The 18476-nt window shown below is 40.2% G+C and overlaps 1 protein-coding gene and 1 long non-coding RNA gene across 3 annotated transcripts in view; one reads left to right on the plus strand and one right to left on the minus strand.

The window, feature by feature from the left end:
* Positions 1–18476, minus strand: part of ssbp2b (single stranded DNA binding protein 2b) — a 371929-nt gene that overhangs the window by 33318 nt on the left and 320135 nt on the right. The window contains exons 12-15 of one of the 2 annotated variants that reach the window (XM_063068536.1): positions 17647–17720; positions 17260–17327; positions 4637–4685; positions 2774–2809 (exon numbers count right to left, since the gene is read on the minus strand). In XM_063068536.1, coding sequence (XP_062924606.1) covers positions 2774–2809; positions 4637–4685; positions 17260–17327; positions 17647–17720 — 227 coding nt within the window. Of the gene's footprint in view, positions 1–2773; positions 2810–4636; positions 4686–17259; positions 17352–17646; positions 17721–18476 lie in introns of both variants that reach the window. The other variant, XM_063068537.1, reaches the window with a different exon arrangement.
* LOC134357227 (uncharacterized) overlaps positions 1–18476 on the plus strand; it is a 31945-nt gene that overhangs the window by 3837 nt on the left and 9632 nt on the right. The window lies entirely within an intron of this gene.

Here is an 18476-nt window from a genome sequence, read left to right on the forward strand (position 1 = left end):
TAGATGGACTTCAATCCTGAGAAGTGTGAAGTGATTCACTTTGGAAGATCAAAACTGAGGGCAGAGTATAAGGATAATGGCAGTATTCTTAGCAGTGTGAGATCTACATCCATAGATCTGATTTCCCTATTGTAGGTAGAATGTGGAAGGCTTTGAGAGGGTGCCAACGAGATTTACCAAGATGCTGCCTGGATCGGCGAGCATGTCTTACGAGGACAGCTTTTCTCTTTGGAGTGAAGGTAGATGAGAGGCAACATGATAGAGGTGCATAACATCATGTGAGGCAGAGTGGACAGCCAGCATCTTTTTCCCAGAACAGTAATGCCGAATACCAGAGGATACCCATTTAAGGAGAGCGGAAGAAAGTTTACAGGAGATGTCAGCAATAGTTTTTTTTTGGAGTGATTCATGCCTGGAATACACTGTCAGGGGTGGTGGTGGAGGCTGATACACAGGGACTTTTAAGAGACTCTTAGATAGGCACATGAATGTAAGAAAGAAAATGGAGGGGTATGGAATGTGGAGGAGAGATTGGTTAATCTCATTGCCAAATACACTTATAATGGTTGGCAGAATACTGTGTGCCAAAAGGCCTTTACCATGTTTTATAGATCTGAACTGAAGGCGACTATGTGCATATCTAAATAGCATTCCAGACTAGTAAAGCACAGCAAAAAGAGAAAAAAAGATTGTCTCATGAGAGACAATCAATCATCACTCTATGGACTAACACTCTGGTGCAGTACTCATGAGCACATTCTAATTCTCCTGGGTAAATACCAGCCAATTCAAACACCATGAAAGATTCACCTGCATGTAGCCAAGTCCTGCACATGCACATCTTTGTATACTGTAGGTAAATACCAGTTCCACAAGGCATTCATCAGTACATTTCATGTTATTATAACGAACTTCTCTACTGTTCAGAATTATTGATGCTTATGTGAGAATGCTGTTCTTGGACTACAGTTCAGCAATCAACACCATTGTTCCATCCAGGCTTGACAAGAAGCTCAGAAACCTCGGCCTTGTGCAGCTGGAAACTGGACTTTCTGTCAGGTTGCTGGCAGGTGGTAAGAGTGGGCTCCCTCACCTCCAATCCTCTGACTCTCAATACATGAGCCCCTTAGGGCTGTGTACTAAGTCCCCTCCTTTACTCCCTGCATACACTTGACTGTGTTGCTACCCACAGCTCTAATCTGCTAATTAAATTTGCCGACAACACTACATTGATTGACCTTATCTCAAACAATAACCAGGTGGCCTACAGGGAAGAAGTCATCTCTCTGTCACAGTGGTATCAAGAAAAAAGCCTCTCCCTCAATGTCGCAAAAACAAAGGAGCTGGTTATGGACTACAGGAGGAATGGAGACAGGCAAACCCCTATTGACATCAATGGATCTGGGGTTGAGAAAGTAAACAGCATTAAGTTCCTTGGCATCCACATCACTGAGGACCTCATGTGGTCTGTACACACCAGCTGTGTGGTGAAAAAGGCACAACAGCGCCTCTTTCATCTCAGACGGTTGAGGAAGTTTGGTATGGGCCCCCAAATTCTAAGTAATTTCTACAGGGGCATAATTGAGAGCATCCTGACTGGCTGCATCACCGGCTGGTATGGGAACTGCACCTTACTTAATTGCAGGACTCTGCAGAGTGTGGTGCGGACAGCCCAGCACATCTGTAGATGTGAACGTCCCACGATTCAGGACATTTACAAGGACAGGTGTGTAAAAAAAGGCCCATAGGATCACTGGGGACCTGAGTCACCCCAACTACAATCTATTCCAGCTGCTACCTTCCGGGAAACAGTATCGCAGCATAAAAGTCAGGACCAACAGGCTCCGGGACAACCTCTTCCACTAGGCCATCAGACTAATGAATTCACGCTGATTTGACTGTACTATGTTACACGACTGTTCTATTTATTATGAATTACTATGATTGCACATTTGGATGGAGATGTAACAAAAAGATTTTTACTCCTCATGTACGTGAAGGATGTAAGAAATAAAGTCAATTCAATTGTAATGAATTCAAGAGCCTGGGCACTACAGGGGCATAGTGATTAGCACGACACTACTACAGCTCAGGGCACTGGAGTTTGGAATTCAGTTCCAGCGCTGTCTGTAAGGAGTTTGTACGTTCTTCCCCCGGGAGCTCCAGGAGCTTCCTCCCACAGTCCAAAGAGGTACTGGTTAATTGATTATTGTAAGTTGTCCTGTGATAAGGTTAGAGTTAAATAGGTACGTCGCTGGGCAGTGTAGTTTGTTGGATTAGAAGGGCCTGTTCCATGCTGTTTCTCTGGTTAAATAAATTCACTATAATGAACATCCAACAATTAGAAATGGAGTACATTTTAATGCCTAACATAAATTCAGATCTTCTCACTGCCAAACCACACTTAAAGCAAGTGCAAAGTGTTATCAGCTACCAGTGAACTTGATAAATCCATCTGATTTTCTTGTTTTATTTCTTTCAAATTTAGATATGCACAAAGCTAAAGATGTTGTATCTCTTGTTTAACATCAAAGGCAATTCCTCACTGTAAATACATTGATACCTAGCTGTGCTTGGAGCTATTTTACCAGAATGATTATCAATTTACTAATGGACTGCAATATATATAACTTGGACATCAGTCAAAACTACCAAACACCAGTTGGATGTGCACTTTCCAGTCATATACACTGTATGACTGGACTTCTAGCACATTATTTTTGTGTTTGAACAATGCGACATAACACACAAAGGAGAGTAAAATACAACTCACCACATAGTTGCCAGGCGATGCTGATGAATATGGTATCTGCAATAAAAATAACTGTCAGAGTCACCCTTGCTCCCTTTACCAAGATGGAAAAAGCCTGAATCAGAATGTTAATGAGATCACAAATAATTTAAAGCCTTTAAAGGGGCATAATTTCAAGGTGATTAAAGTATAGGGGAGATGTCTGAGTTAAGTGTTTTTTTTTACACTCAGATTGATGGATACATGGATGATGATAGAGGCAGATACATTACAGACATTTAAGAGACTTTTAGATAGGTACATGGATGATAGAAAAATCGATGGTTATGCAGGAGGGAAGTGTTAGATTAATAGAGTGGGTTAAAAGAATGGCACAACTTTCTGGGCTGAAGACCCTTTCCTATATTGTTACGTTCTACGTTCACTATTATCGATCTTCTATATTTGAATTTCATTCATAAGTTGATTCTGAAGTCTCAACGATATGGAATCCTTGATATTCTGTGAAAGGACACAACATCTGTGACATAAAGCTAAGGTAATAAATTACTAAAGAGACATTGGGAGAAGGAGTTTCCCCACCACCACCATACAGGACATGCCCTCTTCTCATTACTACCATCAGAGAGGAGCCTGAAGTTTTAGGAACAAGCTCTTCTTCTCTGCCATCAGATTTCTGAACGGTGCATGAACCCATGAACACTACTTCATTATTCCTTTATTTTGATAATTTATAGCTTTTAATGTCTTTGCATTGAACTGCTCCTACAAAATAGCTAAACCCAAAGTATCTGCCCATGATAATGAATTGAAATCTCATTTTGAGAGTTAGTTATCAAACTTCATTATGTTTATTTGCGCATAGTTTTATATACAACTTGCTTAATGTGCAATTGATAGATGGAGAGGGAAACATTCTTCTTCACATCACATTACAAACAGGAACTTACCAATTACTTTACAAGTGATTCATATATAATACTTGGTGAAACCAGCAGCTTTATAATTGATCATGACTCATCATTCACCAAAACTATCAGCTGTCACTTTGCACCTCTCATCTGGGTTAATGGCATTACAGTGACAATACTGAGAACCACCCAAGGTGGAAAGCAAAGTAACAACACTTGAGATACGTTGCTTCATACAATAACTTCTACAGCAAACTGAGCACTGTCCAAAGATGTGCAGGTTGCTAGGCTAATTGTCCCATGATTAGGCTAGAATTTAATCGGAAGACTGCTAGGCAGTACAGTTTGAAGGGCCTATTCTGCACTGCGTCTCAATAAAGTTCATATTTTCTTCAGCCAATCTAAAACTAAATCTCACAAAGATGATGGTATTAATAGTAAAAAATCAGTGTCGAATTACCAGGGCCAAAAACTACTAAAAGTTGATGATGAAAAAATAGAACATCTTCTTAGAACAGAGATGAAAAGGAATTTCTTGAGCCAGTGGGTAATGAATCTGTGAAATTAACCACTGTGGACGCCAGGGCATTGGGTATATTGAAAGCGGAGGTTGATAGATTCTTGGTTAGTATGGGCATTAAAGGTTATGGGCAGAAGGCAGGAGAATAGGCTTGAGGGGTAGAATAAATCAGCCGTGATGGAATGGCGGAGCAGACTTGATGGCACGAATGGCTTAATTCAGCTCTGATCTATCTTAAGGTCTTATAAGTCAGATTCCATTCTTTACTGCATTCCATTATGTTTCAAAGTCCATAGAAGTTCATTGTTTTTAATTGTGAGTAATTACTGCAAATGTGAAAGGAACAAGTAGACTATGAACATCTTTCAATGTATGCATACTAGCTGAACATATAACTGCACAGGATTATTTCTTGCTGTGTTGTTGTGTGTGGGTCACATGCATTATACTTACTGAGTTGGCATTAGGTGGATTGGGCCACGGTCGACCACCTCCGGGACCCCTGTAACAACCAGTGAAAGGAGGAGTTTTAATTCAAACAACTGAACAACTTTTGGCATTCAATCAACATGCAATCCATGCAACTGACAATCAAAGTGTCTATGTCACACAGGGTACAGCCACCTCACCAAATACCGCCCTGGTGCAGTGTCTATGTCACACAGGGTAGAGCCATTCTGGTGCAATATGTAAGCACCTTTTAAAAACTTCACTCTTATTTTATAAGGTGACATACAATTCAATGTTTTAAAACTTGTTTTACTACATCAGAGTATCATACACAAAATGCTGGAGGATCTCAGCAAGTCACGCAGTATCTGCGGAGGGATAGTAACAGTGGACATTTCAGGTTGAGATGCTTCATCAGAACTGGACCCAGAATGTTGACTGTTAATATCTCTCCATAGATATGCCTGATCTGCTGAGTTCCTCCAGCACTTTTTGTATGTTGCTACAAATTTCCGGCATTTGCAGAATTTCTTGTGTTATGAATAATTAAACTATTCTATTATCACTACTCAATAGCTTTTTTACAAAAAATACAATTTCCATGAAAATTTGCTCATCAAGACCATTCCCAATTATTGATAACCGATTGAATTGTCCCAATATTAATCATACTTCTGTTGCAATTGAATTCTAAAGCTTTCAAAAACTTCTATAGATGGTTGGATCACAGCACGGCATAGAAACACCAATGCCGAGGAACAGAAAAGACTACAGAAAGTGATAGGGTCCAGTCCGTCACAGGCAAAGCCCTCCCTACCACTGAGCACAATTACATGGAGTGCAGCCACAAGGAAATCATCAAAGATCCCAACCATTAAGATCCAGCATTTTTGTATATGTTGCTCCGGATTTTCAACATCTACAGAATCTTGAGTTTATGATTTGTCCCATTGGATATAGGTTGTGATTCAAAAAGTTTTTAAAATGCACAATAAACACAGATTCTAGAGATAAAAAATGGCAAGTCAAATACTAACTCAGCCTTGTTGAATATTTAAATATGAGGTGTCTAAGATACAGGTTAAATGCATTGAATTTAGGAGTAAGCAGGGTACAGATTATGCTTAGAAATTGAACCCATTTGCTCACATTTTTCTATGTCTAAATCTTAGGTCCATTAGTGACCATTGGTCATAGTTCAGGCATCCTTCATTTCCACTTGCAGGATCTGAATCTTTTGTTCGAAACATACCGTCCTTGTTACGAACACACAGAAATACCAAGAGTACAATGTACACAGCTCAGAAGTGTGATGCCAATTACAGGATACACACTGTCACATCAGTGTTAACACAATTAACCTCCCAGTGGTACTCTTCAATGTTATGTCAAGTAATTCACTAGAGACCCTTTCAAGCGTCACACTCTTGTGAAACAGATCTGTTGCTTCTATTGCAAGTTGCATACAGTGGTAATGGGCCCTGTATCCAGCCCACACCTTGCAGTGGCTTAGGGGTACCCCCTGCAAAGGGGACTGACCAGATCCATACACACAAGGTGGAGGGAGGGCCCTTATACATGACAGCATCACATTCCCTCTGCTCCCACTTTTCCTGATCGCCACAGTAGACTTTTATGTGATGTGGCACAAGGTAGTGCGGCAGCAGGGTAGTATAGCAGTTATTGTAAAGTATTATAGTGCCAATGATAGCAATCAGGGTTCAATTGCCGCTGCTGTCTGTAAGGTGTTTGTCCTGTTTATACGTTCTCCCTGTGACCACGCCAGTTTCCTATGGATGCCTCCCACGTTCCAAAAGACATACGGTCAAGGTTAATGAGTTGTGGACATGCAACATTGTGGCAAGTGCGGCAACACTTGTGACCATAAGACACAGGAGCAGAATTAGGCCACTCAGCCATTTGAGTCTGTTCTGCTATTCCATCATGGCTGATTTATTATCCTTCTCAACCCCATTCTCCTGCCTTCTGCCTGTTACCCTTGAAGACTTGACTAGCCAAGAACTAATCAACCTCCATTTTAAATTTACTCAAAACAAGCTGGAGGAACTCAGCAGGTCGGGCAGCATCTGTGGAAACGATCAGTCAACGTTTCAGGCTGGACCCCAGCATCTACAGAGTATTTTGTGTTAAATATACTCAATATAGACCTCCACAGGTGACTGTGGCAATGAATTCCACAGATTCACCACCATCTAGCTAAAGAAATTCTTTCTCATCACTGTTCTAAATGGAAATCTTTCTATTCTAAGTTGAGCCGTCTGATCCTAGACTTGCCCACTGTAGGAGAAATCACCTCCACATCCACTCTACCCAGGCCTTTCAGTATTCGATAGGTTTCAATGAGCTCCCCCCTCATTCTTCTAAACTCCAGTAGGTACAGTCCCAGAGCCCTCAAACACTCCTCATATGTTAATCCTTTCATTCCCAGAATCATTCTCCAATGCCAGCATATCTTTTCTTAGATAAGGGCTCAAAACTGCTCACAATACTCCAAACGAAGTCTGACCAATGCCTTATAAAGCGTCAGAATCACACCTTTGCTCTTGTATTTCAATTCTCTTGAAATGAATGCTAAGATTGCATTTGCCTTTCTCACCACTGACTCAACCTGTAAGTTAATCTTCAGGGAATCTTGCACAAGGACTCCCAAGTCCCTTTGCACCTCTGATTTTTGAATTTTCTCCTACTGGAGAATAGTCTATGCCCTTATTTTTTTCTACCAAAGTACATGGCCATGCAATTCCCTACACTATATTCAATTTGTTCATTCTCCCAATCTATTCAGCCCTTCTGTAGTCTTCCTGCAAACTTGACTACAAAGCCATGAGCTCCATCATTCAAATTGTTAACACAGAATGTGAAAAGAAGCATGACCTCTTCAGTGTCATTGTTCAGTGGTGCATCATCCACTCTTGCCTCTCTTTTACTCTTTATATATCTGAAAAAACTTTTGGTGTCCTCTTTCATTTTATTGGCTAGTTTACTTTGCTATTTCATCTTTTTTTTCTCTTTATATCTTTTTTTAGTTGCCTTCTGCTGGTTTTCTTGCTCTATTATATGCCCTCTCTTTTGCTTTCATGCTGACTTTCACTCCCCTAGTTAGCCACGGTTGCCTCATCCTCCCTTTAGAATACCTCCTCATCTTTGGGATATATCTATTCTGCCCCTTCCAAATTGTCCCCAGGAGCTCCAGCCGTTGCTGCTTTGCCATCATCCCTGATAGTTGGCCGCTCAGCACAATCCTCGCTGATCTAATTTGACGCAAATGACGCATTTCACTGTGTGTTTTGATATACATGAAATATGAAGCTAACTTTTACTAGGAGTGGCTGTACGATCTTTCAAGCCAGTTTTAACATTTGTCAAGACTATGGCTGATCATCCTGATTCCAATTTCCTGCACTACTTCCCTATCCCTTGGTTCCCTTTATGTCCACCAATCTAATTGACCCCTATTTTGAATGACACAATGACTGACTCTCTAGAGTATTCTGAGATGGAGAACTCAAAATGTCCACTTTTTGTAAGAAGCAATTTCTGCTCATCTCAGAGTCAAATGAGATTTCCCCATTTATAAACTCTATATATAGAGTTAGTAAACTGTGGGCATGTGGTGTTAGTACTGAAAGCGTGGTGACACTTGTGGGCTACCCCTAGCACATCCATGGATTGTGCTGTCATTGACACAAATAACACATTCACTATATATTTCAATGCTTTGATGTCCATATGACAAATAAACATCATTTCTAAAGCCGTTAATTTTTCATTTCTGACAAACCTGTCATTCCTGGAACCAGTCTAATGAATCTCGTTGTTGTCTATATGAAGGCAAGTGTATCGTTCTTAGCTAAGGAAATCAAAAATGTACACAGTACTCTAGGGGCAGTGTTGCCAGGACACTAGATAATCATGTCCAACAGACCATTTGTCTTCCTAATTATTTGCTGCATCTGCCTCATGGCCTTTGGTGACGTGTAGAAAGACACACAGATCACTTTAAATCTCAACTTTAACCAGTCTTACATGGGTACGGTAACAGAAAACTGCACTATTATTAGCTTTGTTTGTTACATGTACATTGGGAATTGAACCCCAATTACAATCACTGGCTCTGTGAAGCATTATACTCACTGCAATGTTATCAATGATGAATTCCAATTCCTAAGCATGGGTTTTTACAGGTAATAAGCAGATTGCATGCAATCAATTGACAATAAAAAAACCATGGGTTTTTTAAGCTGGATAAGCAAACTAAAAAGAGAAATTAGAAAGTAGGTTTAAAAGATCAATTGCAATGGAAGTTTCAGGTATTTTATGAGGGTTTATGTAAATAATAGGAGTGGCGCCCCACACAGACTTCCAATCTGCACCTTGTAAGGCATGAAAGCAGGCCTCTCATGGTCTGAGTCAATATTCCATTCCTTCGCCCCCCCCCCCCCCCGGTAAATAAGTAGTTGCAGAAATGAAAATCATTTCTCATGTCGTTGAGTGGGGATGGTCAATTTGAGGTAAAATATTTAGAGAAAGAAGTAGAGACATGTGAGATTGCAGAAGATGGATCCTGCACAACATGCTGGAAGAATTTGGGAGTCAGGCAAACTCTATAGTTTGTCAACATTTCAGGTCAAACCATCAGAGATGTGGCACCTTACCATGCCATGATTTTCTCACCGGAGCTTTTGCACATTGTCCATATGTGATTAGCTTGCTAAGTGATGGCTTAAAAAGTACAGTTTCCAACTACCACTCCACTTCCCACTTGCAAATTCTCCAGTGATGTTTGCATCACGACAATACACACAGGTAACACCAGTTTCTGTATTGTATATAAATACTTTTTGTAGCTGCACTTTCCTGACCTCATGAGCTTTCGGTATAGCAGTTTCTACTGTTTCATGAAACGAACTAACAATTCTTTTGTGCTTCACGCCCTTTGCTTCTTTGGAATTCAACATACTGAATCAATTACTTTTTCAATAAAAACATAAAAATAAGCCATTTCTAAAATCTGCAAATTATTGCAAACTCCACATTGTCAACACCACATGCATCAGAAACGGGAAAGGGACGTGATTGTGTACAATCGTGAAATATTCTTAACATGGAAACGAGGTACAGGGCGACAACCTTTAGAGCGCAGTTTAAATTCCTTTATGCACTAGTAGCAAAAGATATGTGTGCACACTCCTTAGTGGGAACATTGGTAGAGACCAGTTGAAATGTATGAAGATGGTATTGTCAATGCTACAGGCTTCGCAGATGCTCAGAGTGGAACAACGCACTCCTATGGACTCGCAGGCTTCCATTATGAAAGTGGAAATGAACTATTAGTGTATGATCAGAAATGGAATTGTTCATTCAGCCAATGTCACAGGCCCAGGAACTAGGTTTGACTTCTTCCTTAGGCAGTCTATTGTGCTCATTATATTGCATATCAAAGATGGGGTGGAATTGGAATTAATTTATTTTCTTATATATCGCGATAAGAGAGAAGAGATAATCTTGCATACTGTTCATAGAGATCAAATCCTCACACAGTTCATTGAGGTAAAACAAGGACATCAGAATCAGATATTTTTAACATCACTGACATAAGTTGTGAAATTTATTGTTTTGCAGCAGCAGTACTGCGCAATACATAAGGAATGTTACAATAAGCAAATTTACAAGGATGTTGCCAGGACTTGAGCTGAGCAATAGGGAAAGGTTGAATAGGTTAGAACTTCATTCTATGGAACATAGTAGAATGAGGGGAGATTTGATGGAGGTATACAAAATTATGAGGGGTATAATGCTTGTTGGTATAGTGTAGTGTATAATGCTAGCAGGCTTTATCCACTGAGGTTGGGTGAGACTACAACTGGATGCCATGGGTTAAGAGTGAAAAGTGAACATGAAGGGAAACTTCTCTCAGAGGGTGGTGAGGGTGTGGAACGAGCTGCCCGCAGAAACAGTGAGTGTGGGTTTGATTTCAATACTTAAGAGAGATTTGGACAAGTACATGGATGGGAGTGGTATGGAGGGCTATGGTTCAGTTGTGTGTCAATGGAATAACAGTTGAACATGGTCTAGATGCGCCGAAGGATCTGTTTCTGTAGTGCTCAATAACTCTATAATATTCTGGTAAATTGCTACTTAATTTTCTGGGTCTCGACATCCTTATTAATCCATGATACCTAGAAACAGACACAGGTCTCAAGGGAGGTTAGGAAAGTTTTAAATAACTTCCTTTTAGTTACTTCGATTTTTTTTTTTAGCAGACATCACTGTGTCATATACCCTGGTCTTAGTTCCCAAATCTCCTGAAATTTATGCCACTTAGTTCATATTGCCTCTCAAAATTCTTCTTATCTAAATGTACCACAACATAATTTGCTGCTTTAAAGATAACCTACCAAATGTCTGCTGTTCATCCCATTGTCTATGCCATTTTTCAGATCTGTCATTATTCAGCTCATATATTACTACATTTCCAAATTTCACAGATAATAAGGCAAGTACAATGGTACAATTTCCTGAGCTGGGTAACTGGAGAGCAGGTTTCTTACCCCTACAAGTCAAATACTTGCATTTTCACAAGCACTAATAAGATAGCACATGAGATACATTTTATGAAGATTGATGCATGTGGCATTTAGCAAGTTTAATCACGTTGCCAGAGGGCTGATTATGTTACAGAACGTAGTTACTTACAAAAAAGGGAGGAGGGAGGGGGAGGAGAGAGGGGAAGCAGGGGGTGGGGGCAGACAGAGAGCAAGGGCGAGGGAGGGGAGAGGGAGGAGAGAGATTCTACATTAAGTAACAAAAGAAACAAGGCATTAGTTATGACTGGTAGTGATTACTCTGTATAATTGGGATTAAAAGTACGTTTGTAACAAACAGCCAAAATATATCTAGTGGCCTGCTCCATAATTCTTATTCATTTATGATAACAATTTGGAGGTAGATATAAACGAATGGGGAACATAGAAATGGCGGATGAACTTAATAGGTACCTTGTATCAGTCTTCACTGTGGAATACACAAGTAGTATGCCAGAGGTCTGTGAGTGTCAGGGAACAAGAGTGAGTGCTATTACTATTACAAAGGAAAAAGTACTAGGCAAACTCAAAGGTCTTAAGGTGGATAAGTCAACTGGATCAAATAATCTATGTCCCAGAGTTCAGATACATCCGTTATGATCTTTCAAGAATCATTTGATTCTGGCAAGGTCCCAGAGGACTGGAAGATTGCAAATGTCACTCCACTCTTCACAATTTTAAATAGAATGAACCAATAAAAAGTCATGATTCAAAAGATCCCAATGCCAATTTATTTTTAGTGGCCTTTTCCAGTTTCTTTTTCCAAACCATATTCATTTTGTGATCTAAATTCCATAGAAATATGTTCTTCAGGGTTACTTAAATAATTAAACAAATGTATTCACATTTATAAGTTTAAAAAGGTTCAAAGGTTCATTTATTATCCAAGTATACAACTATGAAATCCTTCTTCTCCAGATAGTCACAAAACCTAGGAGGAAAAGAACGGCAGCACGATTATTGACCCCAAATCCTCCCTCCCCTCACAAAAAAAAGAACAAAAGCAGAACAGGATCATCAACACCCTTCCCCCAATCCCACTCCCCCACACAAGGAAATAAAGTGAGAAAGACTGGATGAAAAACACAGAATATAAAAAAAACAGTAAGACTGAAATAAGTCCATAGTCCAAGTCCATATTCATAACGCAGAAAACCTGGGTAACGTTCTCTAGGCACAGCAGCAGCCTCTCCCCTCTCTGGCAGCAGGGCGATCCCAAATGTGATCAAAAGCCAGTCTATCCCCTCCAATACTGGTGGAATACCCCTTATCTGAAACGCTTGGGGCTGGAAGTGTTCTGAATTTTGGAATATATGATGAGATGGCTTGGTATCACCATCATTTCTGATTCTGAATTTATGTGCTATCAGTAAGCAGTCCGTCTTGCACTTGTTCATCACACATATGTATGTAACAGTAAAAATTATTACATACTATTAATATAATGAAAATATAGTGTGTGCAGGGTAACAAAACCAGCACCTCAGCAAAATACCTGAATCAGCTGTTGAACAATAACAAACAATGGTAGGTTTTCAGTCTCTACCTCCGATGCCATGCTTTGCTTAAAAGGTTCCAGTACACATATTTGTATTTTATCTTTTTTAGGTTTTATGTAAGATATAAAAGCAATCAACATTGTAGGCTTGTTGGGATGTTAAACTTCCATCAGTGACACATTAAAAATTTAACGCCGTTATGCAAGGTATAAAAATAATCGGCACCATAGACCTATTCTGGTGTTAGATTTTCATGATAAGCAGACGCAATAAAAATTGTAAAGCTGTGCCTTTTCTTAAATTTCTGCAATCAGCCTGCTGAAGATTCACAATTACCTTCAATTTTCAGTTTGTCGTGATAGACCTTTGCTTATTTCACGACCAGTATACTGTTCACTCTGACGCTGATGACACACAATTTGAGATCTTCACTTTTTGCTTCATGCAGTGTTTTTCTATTTTTCATTAATTTCTGTTCATTACATACATGTGGTCACTCTCAGAACCATCTGTGGTGCTCAGAGACCTGCACTTTGAGTCACTTGAACTGTATGTAACATCCAGGTACGGAATGCCAGGGATCTCTGAGTTTAGGTTGACTGCCAAATACACACAAGCAATTTGTGGGTGTGCTGGACTAGACTTCCTGCTGGTGGTGCAAGCTTAGAAAATACCTCAAAATTGCTTATTATAATTGTGTGCGCACAATATACAGAGAATATGTGTTAATATTCTTGGACCGTTAGTGAATAGCTGCGTTGAAGAGGTCTGCCAGTAAAACATAAAAGTTTGTCCCTGTCTCTTGGGAAAATGCTAGTTAGTTGCACAGTACATGTTTTAAATAGCCGTATTTGAACACTCTTCAAAAGTGGATAAACATCAAAGCACAAATTAGCATCACAATAAATCTACTTATTTCATATTGTTTCGTGACACTATGCATCACACCTCTGCTATCTTCTTGAAAGGTAATACATGCATTTTCTTCATTTTGCAGAGCTTTTTTTGATCATCAATTTAATGAAAAGGTTTTAAACAGGAACTCCTCAGCATATACTTCATTTCAATATAGGTAGAGTACATTGAGCCAGGGTTAACAGCATAGACACAAGCCTTTGATCAACCACATCCATGCCGGACATCAAGTCCTATCTATAATCCTAGTTACCAGCATGTGGTCCATAGCCTTCTATGGTTTGGAGATTCAAGTCCTTGTCTCGATGCCTCTTAAATATTTGAGGGAACTGACTCCCTTTATAAATATGACTGTGAGGCTAAGTACAGCTTCTATGCCACATTTAAGTGCTGACAAGACCACTGCTGCTGGCCGAATTAAAGTTGGTGATAAATCGGCATATAGGAGTGAGATTGAAAATATGGTCAAATGGTGCTACAATAACAATCTCTCACTCAGTATCAGCAAAATCAAAGAGCTAATTATGACTACAGGAGGAGGAAACCACAGGTCCACGAGTCAGTCCTCATTTGGGGATCAGAGATTGGGAGGGTCAGTGACTTTAAATTCCTTGGTGTTATCCTTTCAGAGGATCTATTCTTGGACCAGTACATAAGTGCAATGACAAAGAAGGCATGGAGCACCTTTACTTTCCTAGAAGTTTGCACAGATTCGGCATGTCATCTAAAACCATGACAAACTTCTACAGATGCCCATGTTCCATAGGTTCCTTCGTCTCTACCACAACTGCTCCCCGGATGAGGCTTTCCTTTCGAGGACATCAGACTGTCCTCCTCCTTCAAAGAACAGGGTTTCCCTTCCTCTACTACTGATGCTGCCCTCACCCCATCCTCCCGCTGCCTTAATGGGAATAGAGTTCCTCTCGTCCTCACCTACTCGAGCCTCCACATATACTATTCTACACATGTTCTACCACCTTCAACGAGATTCCACCACCAAATGCCTCTTTACCTCTCCCCTGCCCACCCAACTCTCCGCCTTCCACTGGGATCACTTCCTTTGTGATTCAAAGTTCAAACTGAATTTATTATCGAAGTACATATATGTCACCACATATGACCCTGAGATTTGTTTTCTTGCAGGTATGCCTAATAAAATCAAAGGAACACAACTGAAATGAAAGACCACACCCACAGGATGAACAGACAACCAATGTGCAAAAGACAACAAACTATGCAAATACAAAATAAATAAATAAACAAACAAACAAACAAACAAGCAATAAATAGAGAGTCATTGAAGTGAGTCCATAAATTGTGATGGGATAAGTGAAGCTGAGTGAAGTTATCCCCTCTGGTTCAAGAGCTTAACAGTTGAGGGGTAATGCCTTCCTGAACCTGGTGGTATGGATTCTGAGGCTTCTGTATCTCCTTCCTGATGGTAGCAGTGAGAAGACAGCATGGTCTGGGTGGTGGGGGTCCTTAATCTTGGACGCTACTTTCCTGGATGCTCCATATAGTTCTGCTCAATGGTGGGGAGGGCTCTACCTGTGACAGACTAGATCGTATCCTCAGTCCATTCATTCCTTCCCACTAATCTCTCTCCTGGCACTTATCTCTGCTGGCAGCAGAAATGCTACACCTGCCCATTTACCTCCTCCCTCACCTCAGTTCATGGCCTAAATGGTCTTTCCAGGTGAGGCAACACTTCATCTGTGAATCTTTTGAGGTCGGCTACTGAATCCAGCACTCCCAATGTGGCCTCTGGTACACTGGTGAGATCTGACGTGGATCGGGAGACTGCTTTGTCGAACACTTCCACTCCACCTGCAAAAAGTGAATTTCCTGGTGGCCAACCATTTTAATTCCTATCTGCATTCCTGTTCCAACATGTTGTCTATAGCCACCTCTTCTGCCATGATGAAGCCACTCTCAGGTTGGAGGAGCAGCACCTTATATTCCATCTAGTAGCCTCCAACCTGATGGCATCAACATCGATTTCTCCAACTTTCAGTAATTTTTTCCCCTCTCCTTCCTTCCTTCTTTAATTCTTCATTTTGGCTTCACTCTTCTCCTCACCTGCCTGTCACCTCGCTCTGGTGTCCCTCCTCCTTCCTACAGTCCACTCTCCTTTCCTATCAGATTCTTTCCCCAGCCCTTTACCTTTCCCACCCACCTAGCTTCACCTACCACCTTCTAAGCTTGTCCTTCTTCCCCTCCATCTACCTTCTTATTCTAGTATCTTCCCCATCCCTACCCAGAAATGATGAAAGGTCTCATCCTGAAACACTGATTATTTATTCATTTCCATAGGTGCTGCCTGACCTGATGAGTCCCGCCAGGATTTTGCATGTGTTGTTCTGGATTTCCTGCCTCTGCAGAATCTCTTGTGTTTATGATGTTCACTGGCTATTTGACATGATATTAATCCCCATGAAAAATTAATGAGCCCACAGTTAAGCTTTTCTTCAGTGAAGTTGATAAGCAGCTTCTGACATGTCCACAGGGTCAACCGCTCTGCTAAGGTTAGGATTAGGTTTATTTATCACATGTACATCGAAACATACAGTGAAATGTACTGTACATGCCAAATCAAATCAGCAAGGATTGTGCTGCAAGTGTCGCTATGCTTCCAGAATAGCATGCCCACAATTTCTTAACCCTAACCTTTGGAATGTAGGAGGAAATCAGAGCACCTAGAGGAAACCACACAGTCATGGCGAGAATGTACAAACTCCTTACAGACAGTGGTGAGAATCGAATCCCAAACTTACAGCTGGTGATGAAAAGTACTGTGTTAGCCACTGAGCCACCATGGTAGATGAATAAAATCCCACTTACCAGTGTTAGATATACAATTTATGCCAGAAATGTGGTTACAAACAAAAAGGTTAAGATCCTAATTTAACCTCAGAAAATATATTTACAAAACTCTATTTCAGAAAATTTGACAATATAATGGCACGATAATAATAAAATTACTGCACACAATTCAATATTGCAATGGGCCTTCACTTTGTTAAAGCTATAAAATAAAATTTAATCCTTAAGACTGTTTCAAATCTTGAACTGCACTTCACTGAACAGGTTTGTTAGACATAACTTTGCCTGAGTTCAACCTAGGATGAACAACTATCCAAAATGATCCCCATTTTAAACAAATTACATCCAAAAAATCTGTTTTAGCTGTGCAGTAATCTCCACATTCACAGGCAACATAATTAACATTTCTGTGAAGGAAAGGTATGTTGCATCCGGTTAGCGGACGATTTTCCTCCACGCCTCTCTGACATAGTGGGGAATCATGTACGAGGCAAGTTACAGCAGTGGTTTGCCATTGCCTTCTGCCGGGTGAGTTTCCAAAGAGATCACCAGCTCGTAACCCAGCATGGATGGAAAGCGTGCAGGTATTCCACCCCAATTCATTCAAAAGTCACCCAAAAGTAGTAAAAAAAGAGCGACCATACTAGAACTAGAACACATCATAAAAACTGAATCAGTGACCAAATCTACAGTCTGCATCTATTAAACCTTGCTCCGCCAACAACATCGAGAGAGACAGTTGATGCTGCCAACTTGAAATATACAAATTCATTGCTTTACTTACATGTTCATCCCTGGCATGCCAGGACCACCTAAAGCATTCAGTGGGGGTCTCATCCCTCCTCCGTAACTCTGCAATGATAACCAAGGGTCAGACTACCATAAAAAAACAAAAACCAGAGAGGAAGGGGGAAAGAAAGGAAAGCAGATTAATGATTTCCCTAGTAGAATACGAGGACGATGGCCTTTGTTTCAAAACAAATTATATTGAAAGCTTACTGGAAACTTAAACCTCCACAACCACATCAAAATATGGAATTTTTGTGCCAAACATTTTTAAATGTATGTAGTTTAGCATGCTAAAAATAATAAGTAATTCTGAATAATTGATACATTAGCTTGCATGTGAAAAATGTACATAGTCAATAATATAAAGACAGTTACTAACTACCTGGGGTCCTAAGGGGGGAACCATACCCCGGGGAGGAGTCATTCGCTGCATTGGTCCACCCATGGTTGGATGTCCTGAATGTCAAAATGTCACAAATGCAAATTAATCCTCCAATTTTATCAAATTCCTTCAAAACATCAAGGCAAATGCAAAGATAAAACATTTTAGTTCATTTGTATATTTCATAAATTATATATATTAAGCAGAAATGTATTTTGGAGCCATCCACTAAATAACTGCACCAGAATTAATTCAGAACATTACATATTAAATACATTGCCCCAACAGAAAACAGATAAATATTCTGCTTTGGAAGAAACTGAGGGTTCTGGCATAAACTACACAGAAAATGATGCCAGCTTTTAGAAATGGTTTTGCCCTCACAAGTTTGTGCTCAAATGCAAACACAATATCTGACCCAAATCAGTACTTATAGATACTTCTTTAAAAAAAAATCGCTTGAAACAGATTTTAGAGCATTTACCTGTTGTGTGAATCATCCTGAATCAGGATGTGCCTAAAGACCATTCCCCAGAAAACACAACAATTTTAATGCTGGGATGGAAGCTTTATTAAAAGCTCACGGCTTAACCAGAGGTAGCACGGTAGCATAGCGGTTAGCACAATGCTATTATAGTGCCAGTGTTCTGGGTTCAGTTCCTGCTGTGTCAGTAAGGGGTTTGTACATTCTCCCTGTAACCACCTGCATTTCCTTCAGCTGTTTTGGTTTCTTCCCAAATCCCAAACACATAGGAGTTAGTAGGTTAATTAGTTACATGGGTATAATTGGGCGGTGTGGGCACATTGGTAACTAACTAAGTAACCCTAAA

Source organism: Mobula hypostoma, chromosome 16 (genome assembly GCF_963921235.1).
Source record: "Mobula hypostoma chromosome 16, sMobHyp1.1, whole genome shotgun sequence".
Taxonomy (NCBI): domain Eukaryota; kingdom Metazoa; phylum Chordata; class Chondrichthyes; order Myliobatiformes; family Myliobatidae; genus Mobula; species Mobula hypostoma.